The sequence below is a fragment of the Oncorhynchus tshawytscha genome, linkage group LG22, assembly GCF_018296145.1.
Source record: "Oncorhynchus tshawytscha isolate Ot180627B linkage group LG22, Otsh_v2.0, whole genome shotgun sequence".
NCBI lineage: Eukaryota > Metazoa > Chordata > Actinopteri > Salmoniformes > Salmonidae > Oncorhynchus > Oncorhynchus tshawytscha.
The window spans coordinates 5,278,325-5,290,719 of NC_056450.1; the positions used below are offsets into that span (position 1 = coordinate 5,278,325).

The window sequence follows — 12,395 nt, forward strand, 5'->3', positions numbered from 1 at the left end:
TCGCAGTGGAAGGTAGTATATGGAGCTTAGGTGACAAAACAGATGGCACTGTGATAAACATCCAATTTGTTGAGTAGAGTGTTGGAGGCTATTTTGTAAATGACATCGCCGAAGTCTGTAGGATCGGTAGGATGGTCAGTTTTACTAGGGTATGTTTGGCAGCATGAGTGAAGGATGCTTTGTTGCGAAATAGGAAGCCGATTCTAGATTTAAATTTGGATTGGAGAGTTTACGGTCTAGTCTGACACCTAGGTATTAGAACCGTCCAGAGTAGTGATGTTAGTCAGGCGGGCAGCGATCGGTTGAAGAGCATGCATTTAGTTTTACATGCATTTAAGAGCAGTTTAAGGCCACAGCAGGAGTGTTGTATGGCATTGAAGCTCGTTTGGAGGTTAGTTTACACAGTGTCCAAGGAAGGGCCAGAAGTATACAGAATGGTGTCGTCTGCGTCGAGGTGGATCAGAGAATCACCAGCAGCAAGAGCAACATCATTGATGTATACAGAGAAGACAGTTGGCCCGAGAATTGAACTCTGTGGCACCCCCATAGAGGCTGCCAGAGGTCCGGACAACAGGCCCTCCGATTTGACACGCTGAACTCTATCAGATAAGTAGTTAGTGAACCAGGCACGGCAATCATTTGAGAAACCAATGCTGTTGAGTCTGCCGATAAGAATGTGGTGATTGACAGAGTCAAAAGCCTTGGACAGGTCGATGAATATGGCTGCACAGTATTGTCTCTTATCGATGGCGGTTATGATATCGTTTAGGACCTTGAGCGTGGCTGAGGTGCACCCATGACCAGCTCTGAAACCAGATTGCATAGCGGAGAAGGTACGGTGAGATTCGAAATGGTCGGTGATCTGTTTGTTAACTTGGCTTTTGAAGACTTTAGAAAGGTAGAGTAGGATAGATATAGGTCTGTAGCAGTTTGGGTCTAGAGTGTCTCCCCCTTTGAAGAGGGGGATGACCTCGGCTGCTTTCCAATCTTTGGGAATCTCAATCGATACGAAAGAGTTTGAACAGGCTAGTAATAGGGGTTGCAACAATTTCGGTACATCATTTTAGAAAGAGTGGTTCCAGATTGTCTAGCCCGGCTGATTTGTAAGGGTCCAAATTTTGCAGCTCTTTCAGAACATCAGCTATCTGGATTTGGGTGAAGGAGAAATGGGGGAGGCTTGGGCTAGTTGCTGTGGGGGGTGCAGGGCAGTTGACTGGGGTAGGGGTAGCCAGGTGGAAAGCATGGCCAGCCAATAAAAAATGCTTATTGAAATTCTCAGTTATAGTGGATTTATTAGTGGTGACAGTGTTTCCTCGCCTCAGTGCAGTGGGAAGCTGGGAGGAGGTGCTTTTATTCTCCATGGACTTTACAGTGTCCCAGAACCTTTTTGAGTTTGTGCTACAGGATGCAAATGTCTGCTTAAAAAAAGCTAGCCTTAGCTTTCCTAACTGCCTGTGTATATTGGTTCCTGACTTCCCTGAAAAGTTGCATATCAAAGGGGCTATTCGATGCTAATGCAGAACGCCACAGGAGGTTTTTGTGCTGATCAATGGCAGTCAGGTCTGGAGAGAACCAAGGGCTATATCTGTTCCTGATTCTAATTGTGGGGTGGGGCATGCTTATTTAGGATGGTGAGGAAAGCACTTTTGAAGAATCACCAGGCATCCTCTACTGACGGGATGAGGTCAATATCCTTCCAGGATACCCGGGCCAGGTCGATTAGAAAGGCCTGCTTACTGAAGTGTTTTAGGGAGCATTTGACAGTGATGAGGTGTGGTCGTTTGACCGCAGACCCATTACGGATGCAGGCAATGAAGCAGTGATCGCTGAGATCTTGGTTGAAAACAGCAGAGGTGTATTTGGAGGGCAAGTTGGTTAGGATGATATCTATGAGGGTGCCCGTGTTTACAGCTTTAGGGTTGTACCTGGTAGGTTCATTGATAATTTGTGTGAGATTGAGGGCATCAAGCTTAGATTGTAGGATGGCCGGGGTGTTAAGCATGTCCCAGTTTAGGTCACCTAGCAGCACGAGCTCTGAAGAAAGATGGGTGGCAATCAATTCAAATATTGTGTCCAGAGCACAGCTGGGGGCAGAGGTTGGTCTATAGCAAGCGATAACAATGAGAAAGGTGGATTTTTTAAAGTAGAAGCTCGAATTGTTTGTGTACAGACCTGGATAGTAAGACAGAACTCTGCAGGCTATCGCTGCAGTAGATTGCAACATCGCCCCCTTTGGCAGTTCTATATTGTTGGAAAATGTTATTGTTAGGGATAGAAATGTCAGGGTTTTTGGTGGTCTTCCTAAGCCAGGATTCAGACACGGCTAGGACATCCGGGTTGGCAGAGTGTGCTAAAACAGTGAATAAAACAAACTTAGGGAGGATGCTTCTAATGTTAACATGCATGAAACCAAGGCTTTTACGGTTACGGAACGGAAGGATTAGCTAAGGCATGTTGAGCAAGGCTAGAGGCTCTACAGTGAAATAAGCCAATAAACACTAACCAGAACAACAATAAACAAGGCTTTTTGACATTAAGGAGAGGCGTGCGTAGCCGAGTGATCATAAGGGTCCAGTGAGTAGTGAGGCTGGTTGGAGTCACGGCGATTCAGACAGCTAGCGGGCCGGGGATAGCAAGCATACACAATGTCTTTGTGGTGCTAATGGAAATACGATTCTAATCCATTTTCTTCATAAATTGATCCCACACACACACATTTACCTCAGCTCATTGTTTCATTTTTTGGGACATTTCAGTAAAGCTGACCTTTTCAAGATGTTCCAAAATTAACATTCATTCCAGATAAATAGGAATGAATTCATGTTATAATTTCTTGTTGTGACAACTTTTGTGACTCATCCCATGTGGGATGAACCCCTTTGTGGGGGACTAGCTTCTTTCATTGATGTAAGAGAATCGCTAGCAAATGTCAAGAGGTGTAGAGACTGCTGTGTTTGTAACTCTTGAGTAAAATGATACTCTCTCTTGCCCTCTTTTTCTCTACTTCTCTCTATGCCTACCCGCTCTCTCTCTCCCCCACACCCCTTCTCTCTCCTCCTCCTCTCTCTCCCCCTTCCTTCTCTCACTCCTCTCTGTGTGAAGGTATTGGACCTGATCTCCAGTGACAACCTGAACGTGCCGTCGGAAGAGGAGGTATACCGGGCCGTGCTGAGCTGGGTCAAACACGACATTGACGGGCGCAGGCAGCACGTTCCCTGGGTAAGATCAAATATGCACCTTGTGCAGCTCAGTCTGTATAGCATGACACTTACAATGTCAGGATTGTGGGTTTCATTCCCGCCGCCCACCTCCCATTCCCCTCTCTAGCTGATGAAGTGTGTACGCCTGCCCCTACTGCGGAGGGATTTCCTCATGAGCAACGTGGACACGGAGCAGTTGGTGCGTCACCACTCGGAGTGCAAGGACCTGCTCATCGAAGCCCTCAAGTACCACCTGATGCCCGAGCAGAGAGGCGTGCTGAGCAACAGCCGCACCCGGCCTCGTCGCTGCGAGGGCGCCAGCCCCGTGCTCTTCGCCGTTGGTCAGTGTGCCCCAGCCATTACCCACCAGGGTACATACACACACGCGCGTACACATACTTTATGAAGTACTTTCTACCTATAGAGTTCCATTGTTTAAACAGGGATCCTGAATTTGGCCCTTGGTTAAAGGCTAACCGGTTCACAGATACTGGGTAACATTCAAAACACAACATTTTAAATAGATGTGATTTGGCAATTATCCAAAATGAGTTTGGAATATTACAGTTCGCGACTACCATCTATAGAATATTTGTTCGTATTATAACTGAAATGGGACCATCCTCAGCACTGTTGTGCATGTTGTTAGCCATGATGATTATGTGGTGGTTGTCTGTGTGTGTTGTGCCCAGGTGGGGGCAGTCTGTTTGCCATCCACGGCGACTGCGAGGCCTACGACACGCGGACAGACCGCTGGCATATGGTAGCCTCTATGTCCACCCGGCGGGCACGGGTGGGCGTGGCGGCCATAGGAAACAAGCTGTACGCAGTGGGAGGGTAAGAGATGAACTCATCTGACCAACCTTTGACCCCTAGATAGGATGAGGATAGATGTGGATGTGGGTAATAAATCTTAACCAATGTTGTGCTAGCTATCTGAAATAGGACTGTTTAACACTAGTATGCTAGTGGTAGTTTTGCTAGCTAGCTAGCTCGGTTAGGTTAATATGAATGTCTTAAAAGTGAGACGAGGATTAGGGGAGATAACTTGTTGTAATCTTATTTAACCAAGCACATTGAATTATATTATTTTGTATGATAAGATAAACTTGTTGTAATCTTATTTAACCAAGCACATTGAATTATATTATTTTGTATGATAAGATAAACTTGTTGTAATCTTATTTAACCAAACACATTGAATTATATTATTTTGTATGATAAGATAAACAGTTGAATGTGGAAACAAGGACTAATACCCTTTGCTTTTGTACATCAAGTGAAAGGTAGTAATTATTCAGACTACTATGACTTTCAATGTCAAAGTCTCATCCAGGTCCCCTCTGGAAATAAGCCATGACAAATAAATAAACAAAACCTTATTTAAAATCCATATTATTTCAAGGTTTATTGTATATTTTTTGTACAAAATCAAGTGAAAGGTAGCACAAAGTAGTATCCAGACTACTATCACTGTCTGGAATGTCAGAGTCTCATCCAGGTGCCCCTGATGGAAATAAGCCATGACAAATATATAGGGAATAGGGTGCAATTTGGGACTCATCCTAGACCAATCATAGGAGGATGGGCTCTGCCACCAGTGTCTGGTACACAACCCCTAAGCCCACTCACTGGCCTCTCTCTTGCTCAGGTATGACGGTACCTCCGATCTAGCGACTGTGGAGTCCTACGACCCGGTCACCAACTCCTGGCAACCCGAGGTTTCCATGGGGACGCGGCGGAGCTGTCTGGGTGTGGCGGTGTTGCACGGCCTCCTGTACGCGGCTGGCGGTTACGACGGAGCTTCCTGCCTCAACAGGTCCACTTCTGTCGCTGCTCACTAGGCCACTAGGCCAGCGGTTAGTGCTGCTGACCCCGGGAACACATATGCCAGGGTCGGGATTGGGTTCAAATCTAGCCCCGTGCCTTTTGACTTAGTACAGTAGATAGAAGAAGTTCCATCTACCCACTCAGGACTTGGACTCCTCCATAATAACTTAGGGACACCGTCATAAATGTTACAACGTTAACATGTATACCTCCATAAAGTGCTACAAATACGAATGTACCTCTAGCCCGCTGTCTACAGGGAGACTTCCTTGAATGTCAGTGAATAAATCCGACACTGGTTGTCTCAACAGATTTTCACTCACATATACAAATACTGAGCTGAGATTGTTGTACTCCATCCATGTATGTAATGAGTGTCCCCTCCACCCCAACAGTGCAGAGCGGTACGACCCTCTGACCAGTACCTGGACCTCCATCGCTGCCATGAGCACCCGAAGGAGATATGTCCGTGTGGCCACTCTGGGTGAGCATGTGATGTTCACCTTGGTGTGATTATGTAATCTATTGAGCACGGATATAATGTAGGCTAGAGTGATTTTCCTACTGGGTACCTGGTTATTATGGGCCTCATCAAACATTTGAGAGCTTTAATCTGGTATTTGGAGCTTGTCATCACATGACTCTCTGTCTCTATCTTTTTCTTCTGTTCTCTCTCCACCATCTCTCGCTCCCTCTCTCTCTTTTCTCTCTCCCTCTCTCTGTCACTCTACCATCTCTCACACTCTTTCTCTCTCTCTCTAGATGGCAGTCTGTATGCAGTAGGAGGGTATGACAGTTCCTCACACCTAGCTACAGTGGAGAAATATGAACCACAGGTAAAAAACCGAAACAAACAATGAGATCTCTATCAATATGAACATGTTTCCTGGACACAGATTAAGCCTATAGAAGAATCTTAACTGAGCAAGATTTTCAGTAGCCTGGTAGAACCAACTTGATCGCTGTGTTCACCATCCTATTAAATACAATGCTGAACGTAGTGATTAGGCTGGTCCCACCAGGCTATATTTTCAGTCCGTCAATATCCTTAATCTGGTTAAAACCGGCCCATAAAGCTTCTGCCCAGATCAAAAAGTAGAACCAACACTGATGAGTCCCTCAACTGACCATGTGACTCCTAACAACCCTCTATGATTGGTCGGAACAGAGCAACGCGTGGACGGCCATCGCCAACATGCTGAGCCGACGCAGCAGTGCCGGGGTGGCCGTGCTGGAGGGTATGCTCTACGTAGCCGGGGGAAATGACGGCACCAGCTGCCTGAACTCAGTGGAGCGGTTCAACCCCAAGACCAATGCCTGGGAGGGCGTGGCGCCCATGAACATCCGCAGGTGGGCACCGCCAGCCACGTCACAATCGCTACCAACCACCTGTGGCTATACCTTCATTACCAGTGCATATATAGAGCCTTCTCTGGCTCCTCATAGGTGCCTTTATATGTACATGAAGGCTGCGAATGCATTTAGAATGTATCCCACACAAGTGCCTTTAAGGTGCTATGTTGTACACAATACTTGATGCCATTCTGTTATACAAGAGTATTTGAAAGTAGTCTCAGAGTGTGATGAGGTGTTCATTACAGCCGTTACTCACCTAATGTTTAGGGTTTCTGGACCCTGCACATGCAGTGGGCCTTAGAGACCAGGATTGGGATATTTAAATTGAATTGGAGTCAAACATGCACATACACACACACACACACACACAAACATGAAGACATTCACACACACAAGATCACACACACACACAGGGAAATAGACGGAGTCAACAGGAAATGAATTGACCAGGGAAACCTGATGACAATGGATGCTCCAGTCCATAAATAAACCATTGTTGTAATCAGCAGTGTGGCTCATATTCATCTAAAAACAGGCCCCATCTAGTCACAGCAAGGTCGTATTCACTACAACCAAACGGAAGCAAACAGGCTGAAACAGGGAGGGACCTACCTTGAATTTGACCTGCCTTACTGAGTCTGCATGTTATGCTTGCACCCCTTTCCCAGAAGTACCCATGACCTTGTGGCCATGGACGGCTGGCTGTACGCAGTGGGCGGCAACGACGGCAGCTCCAGCCTCAACTCCATTGAGAAGTACAACCCCCGCAGCAACAAGTGGGTGGCGGCCTCCTGCATGTTCACGCGACGCAGCAGCGTGGGCGTGGCCGTCCTGGAGCTGCTCAACTTCCCGCCGCCCTCGTCGCCCACGCTCTCCGTGTCCTCCACCAGCCTTTGACACGGGGCTAGGTTCCGGCTGACCTCAGCCCCCACCTCGGTCACCGCCGCCCCCGCACAGCCAGGCCCAAGCAAGAGACGTAACTGCTCTGTGTGAAGGGGGGGAGGGAGGGAATGGAGGGGGTGCAGTTAAACAGAGAAGAGGTGATGAGGTTGGAAGAGTGAAGGATGGGGAGAGAGAGAGAGAGAAACACAGAGGTTGCTGGTGGATCTTTTGCGGTCTCGTTTCCTGAGGTCTCGCTGTATTACCGTAAAGATACCAGCTCCTAGTCTCTTGAAGAACACGGTAGAGTTTTCCTTGGATAAAGATTTTAAAAACTAAAAAGCATCCTCCCTTTATCCCTCTTTCCCTTTGCAATCCAATGCTTGAAACACAGTCTCTGAAGACAGTCACTTTGTGAATCATGTGTACTGTAAATGTCACCATTTTTGCAATAATATATATATATGGATATTGAAATTAATTATTTTAACTAAGGAATGTAGCTATAGACTGGTTCTGCCATGCATGCTTATCGTGTCCTGGCCAGCAGGAATAAAAATGTATAGTGCTGCTGAATGTGTCACACTAGGTGGCAGTAACGGCCAATGTTGTTTACCGTCCAATCCCACAGACGCATGTGGGGAGGAGGGTGAAGTTACCCCTAGACGCTGATCTTGGGTCAGTTTAGCATTTTCCCCACGAATGGTTAAGGTTAGGATTGGGGAAGGGGAGCTGATCCTAGATCTGTACCTAGGGGAAACGTCACACTGAAAAATAGATCTATTGATACTAGATCTACCGTTACTCGAAACTGTAGATTTGTTTAAATCCCTTTTTTTATATAAAAAAAAACAATTACGTTGAATTCTATTTCTTATTTATTAAATGTAAAACAATCTAAAGCTAATATATTCAGACAATTTCAAAGATGCTTTATGAAAAGCAAATGGACCACTGCTACAACTCAAGAGAGACGTATTGTTTTTATTTTGTTGCGTTAACTTTGTGCATATCATGGATGGAAGTGTGTCATCGAAAATGTCAAAGTGTGACACTGTTAGTCATTCAGTTTGTGCTTGAGAGTTGAGTGTATCAGAGTGAAGAGAGGATTAATAAGGATGTCTTAAACTGAAGACAATATCAGGGCCGTATTCATAAAGTATCTCAGAGTAGGAATTCTGATCCCGGATCAGGTCATCCCTCTTATTCTGAATGATTTAAAAGGCTACACTGATTCTAGATCAGCACTCCTACTCCGAGACGCTTAACACATACGGGACCCCGGTCAACTGAAATATCTCTTTATTATTTGTAATGGAAAACAGTTGAAAGATAAAGGTTTATTTTTTTCATGCAGTGGTTCATGTAACCATGAGAGAAATTAGCTGATGCATTTACAGGTCCTCGTGGATATTCTTTTGTGTGTTGGTACCTTGACTGTAAATGTAAGTATATTTTTTGTGTGTTTTTTTAATTGCCTTGTCACTGCCACATGCATGACACCACCAATGTCATTAATAGTTAATGGGGGCAGCAGGGTAGCCTAGTGGTTAGAGCGTTTGACTAGTAACCGGAAGGTTGCAAGTTCAAATCCCCGAGCTGACAAGATACAAATCTGTCGTTCTGCCCCTGAACAGGCCGTTCCCAGGCCGTCATTGAAAATAAGAATATGTTCTTAACTGACTTGCCTAGTTAAATAAAGGTAAAATAAAAATTAGGGCAACTGATGTCCAATACTGTTGCTATGGTATGCAAGCTTGCTTGTCCACTAGCTAATTAGAAGAGCCTAATGTGCTGTATAGATCATTATCATTCATAAACACACACAGTGGTATCATGCTTCTGGCAGCTTTGAAATGGCTTAAGTGCGTAAAGTTCAAGTTAGCAAGTTAACACATGCCACCAATCTGAACACTTGACACTAACGACGGTCATGTCAATGTAGAATACCTATGGTGCTGTCATTTTGTCTTACATACACTTCAGTTTGTACTTTCACCCATACCCTCATCCATGTATTGTTGAAAAGGATACAAATATACCAGGGATACAGATGTATAAACGTGTGACATGTAAAAAAGTATTTAGTCAGCCACCAATTGTGCAAGTTCTCCCACTTAAAAAGATGAGAGAGGCCTGTAATGTTCATCATAGGCACACTTCAACTATGACAGATAAAATGAGAAAAAAAATCCAGAAAATCACATTGTAGGATTTTTTATGAATTTATTTGCAAATTATGGTGGAAAATAAACATTTGGTCACCTACAAACAAGCAAGATTTCTGGCTCTCACAGACCTGTAACTTCTTCTTTAAGAGGCTCCTCTGTCCTCCACTCGTTACCTGTATTAATGGCACCTGTTTGAACTTGTTATCAGTATAAAAAACACATGTCCACAACCTCAAACAGTCACACTCCAAACTCCACTATGGCCAAGACCAAAGAGCTGTCAAAGGACACCAGAAACAAAATTGTAGACCTGCACCAGGCTGGGAAGACTGAATCTGCAATAGGTAAGCAGCTTGGTTTGAAGAAATCAACTGTGGGAGCAATTATTAGGAAATGGAAGACATACAAGACCACTGACAATCTCCCCTCGATCTGGGGCTCCACACAAGATCTCACCCCGTGGGGTCAAAATTATCACAAGAACGGTGAGCAAAAATCCCAGAACCACACGGGGGGACCTAGTGAATGACCTTCAGAGAGCTGGGACCAAAGTAACAATGCCTACCATCAGTAACACACTACGCCGCCAGGGACTCAAATCCTGCAGTGCCAGACGTGTCCCCCTGCTTAAGCCAGTACATGTCCAAGCCCGTCTGAAGTTTGCTAGAGAGCATTTGGATGATCCAGAAGAAGATTGGGAGAATGTCATATGGTCAGATGAAACCAAAATATAACTTTTTGGTAAAAACTCAACTCGTCGTGTTTGGAGGACAAAGAATGCTGAGTTGCATCCAAAGAACACCATACATACTGTGAAGCATGGGGGTGGAAACATCATGCTTTGGGGCTGTTTTTCTGCAAAGGGACCAGGACGACTGATCCGTGTAAAGGAAAGAATGAATGGGGCCATGTATCGTGAGATTTTGAGTGAAAACCTCCTTCCATCAGCAAGGGCATTGAAGATGAAACGTGGCTGGGTCTTTCAGCATGACAATGATCCCAAACACACCGCCCGGGCAACGAAGGATTGGCTTCGTAAGAAGCATTTCAAGGTCCTGTAGTGGCCTAGCCAGTCTCCAGATCTCAACCCCATAGAAAATCTTTGGAGGGAGTTGAAAGTCTGTGTTGCCCAGCAACAGCCCCAAAACATCACTGCTCTAGAGGAGATCTGCATGGAGGAATGGGCCAAAATACCAGCAACAGTGTCTGAAAACCTTGTGAAGACTTAAAGAAAAAGTTTGACCTCTGTCATTGCCAACAAAGGGTATATAACAAAGTATTGATATAAACTTTTGTTATTGACCAAATACTTATTTTCCACTATAATTTGCAAATAAATTCATAAAAAATCCTACAATGTGATTTTCTGGGGGGAAAAAATCTAATTTTGTCTGTCATAGTTGAAGTGTACCTATGATAAATTACATGCCTCTCTCATCTTTTTAAGTGGGAGAAATTGCACAATTGGTGGCTGACTAAATACTTTTTTGCCCCACTGTAACTCTAAGCTCGAATGATACTCTGAAACACGTAAGTAAGATAATACCAGGATTCTTTGGAAGTTAAAAGGTGGAGTGGTTAAAATAATGAACCTATTTGTACAAAGTTGATACTGACTCTTTGCCTGAGGTGAAAGAGCTATGTCAGCCAAGGTTACAATAGACTACAATGGGTCCTAATTTGAGTTCTTGACTCAGTCATGGTTAACTAGGTTCAATAAATATGTAGCACAGTGTGATAAGATGTCAAACTTCTGAGAAGTAATTTTTTTCTCCCTTTTTTAAATTTTTTTTTTAGAAGGATTTTGATTTTCTAGTTTTGTTTTTTCCGGAACAACCCAATATTGGTTAGTTGTAGAAAGACCCCCTTAGAAAACAAAGCTCTGTTTGTCTAATACAGATTATTTCCTGAAATGGTGAAGTGTCTTGCCCCAAAGGGCAAAAGTGGTTGCACTGATATTTTTTGTGACATCATGGTCAGGTTGTATACTGATTAGATGTATTTTTAGCAACCAGAAAAGGACATCTTTAACTAGTTGTAATCTGGTATCTGACCATACAACCAGAAAACACATTTACAACCAGAAAAATAACTCATAACATTCCATGGCAAATTTTGCCTTCTGGGTTCGTGTGAACTCCTTTATGTACGTTCCATGAGTGAAATCCGCACTCAACTACACAAGACCTTGGCTTCCATTTTGTTGATTCAAATATAAATCAGAAATTACCCAATTTCTTGGATTAAAACATTTGTGCAATGTCAAAGTGACTGTAGCTTTTTCAGTTAACACATTGTCACATTCATTGTTTATTTATAATATGTTATATTTATGAGGACACTTGTTAAGTAATTTTGCACTGTTGTAAAAATGGAGCAATACACTGTATAGAAAATAAATAAATAGATGTTTTCCGGTGTGAGGACCCGTGTTGTCTATGGATTATATTTTGAACACACAGCCCACTAAGCACAAGATGTTGAAAATATGTCTTTGTTAAAAAGGCGTTAAGACGTCTTTGAACCAATTTTGCTCAGTGGGCGCTAGTTCAGTTGAAGGTTGCTTTGCTAACAGCATGTGTGTGTTGCTATGCCCACTACAGTATCCATTTAGTATCGTCCCAGCATGCTTTCCTTTCACACTAAGCTGAGTGGACAGCTGAGCACTCTCACTTTACCCCTCATGACCTCGGTCACATAAAATGCACACTCACTCAAATACACTAAGACACATACACAATGTGAATATAAATGCACACACTGATATGAAAAGTGCATACTATGTTGGTCATTTTTTTATTAAGCTTACTGTGAGCCATCAGAAAGAACTGTTACACTACAACAATCTGCTGTAAAGAGTCAAATGGAAGCCTATTGATGTCTTTGGGGGGGTATAAATGAATGGTTGCCCTGTAGTCCTTCTGTCCCCTGTGCTGATAGGTGGATGGTAATGAGTTTA

The 12,395-nt window shown here is 44.0% G+C and overlaps 1 protein-coding gene across 2 annotated transcripts in view; it reads left to right on the plus strand.

Moving 5' to 3' along the window:
* The window catches only part of LOC112233880 (kelch-like protein 17), a 30,529-nt gene extending 21,119 nt beyond the window's left edge, over positions 1-9,410 (plus strand). For both annotated transcript variants that reach the window (XM_024383739.2, XM_024383738.2), the window contains 8 exons: positions 3,103-3,219; positions 3,328-3,541; positions 3,893-4,037; positions 4,852-5,019; positions 5,426-5,514; positions 5,793-5,866; positions 6,199-6,380; positions 7,055-9,410. In XM_024383739.2, the coding sequence (XP_024239507.1) occupies positions 3,103-3,219; positions 3,328-3,541; positions 3,893-4,037; positions 4,852-5,019; positions 5,426-5,514; positions 5,793-5,866; positions 6,199-6,380; positions 7,055-7,283 (1,218 nt within the window). In that variant the 3' untranslated portion in view covers positions 7,284-9,410. The remainder of the gene's footprint in view (positions 1-3,102; positions 3,220-3,327; positions 3,542-3,892; positions 4,038-4,851; positions 5,020-5,425; positions 5,515-5,792; positions 5,867-6,198; positions 6,381-7,054) is intronic.
* Positions 9,411-12,395: the final 2,985 nt, after the last annotated feature.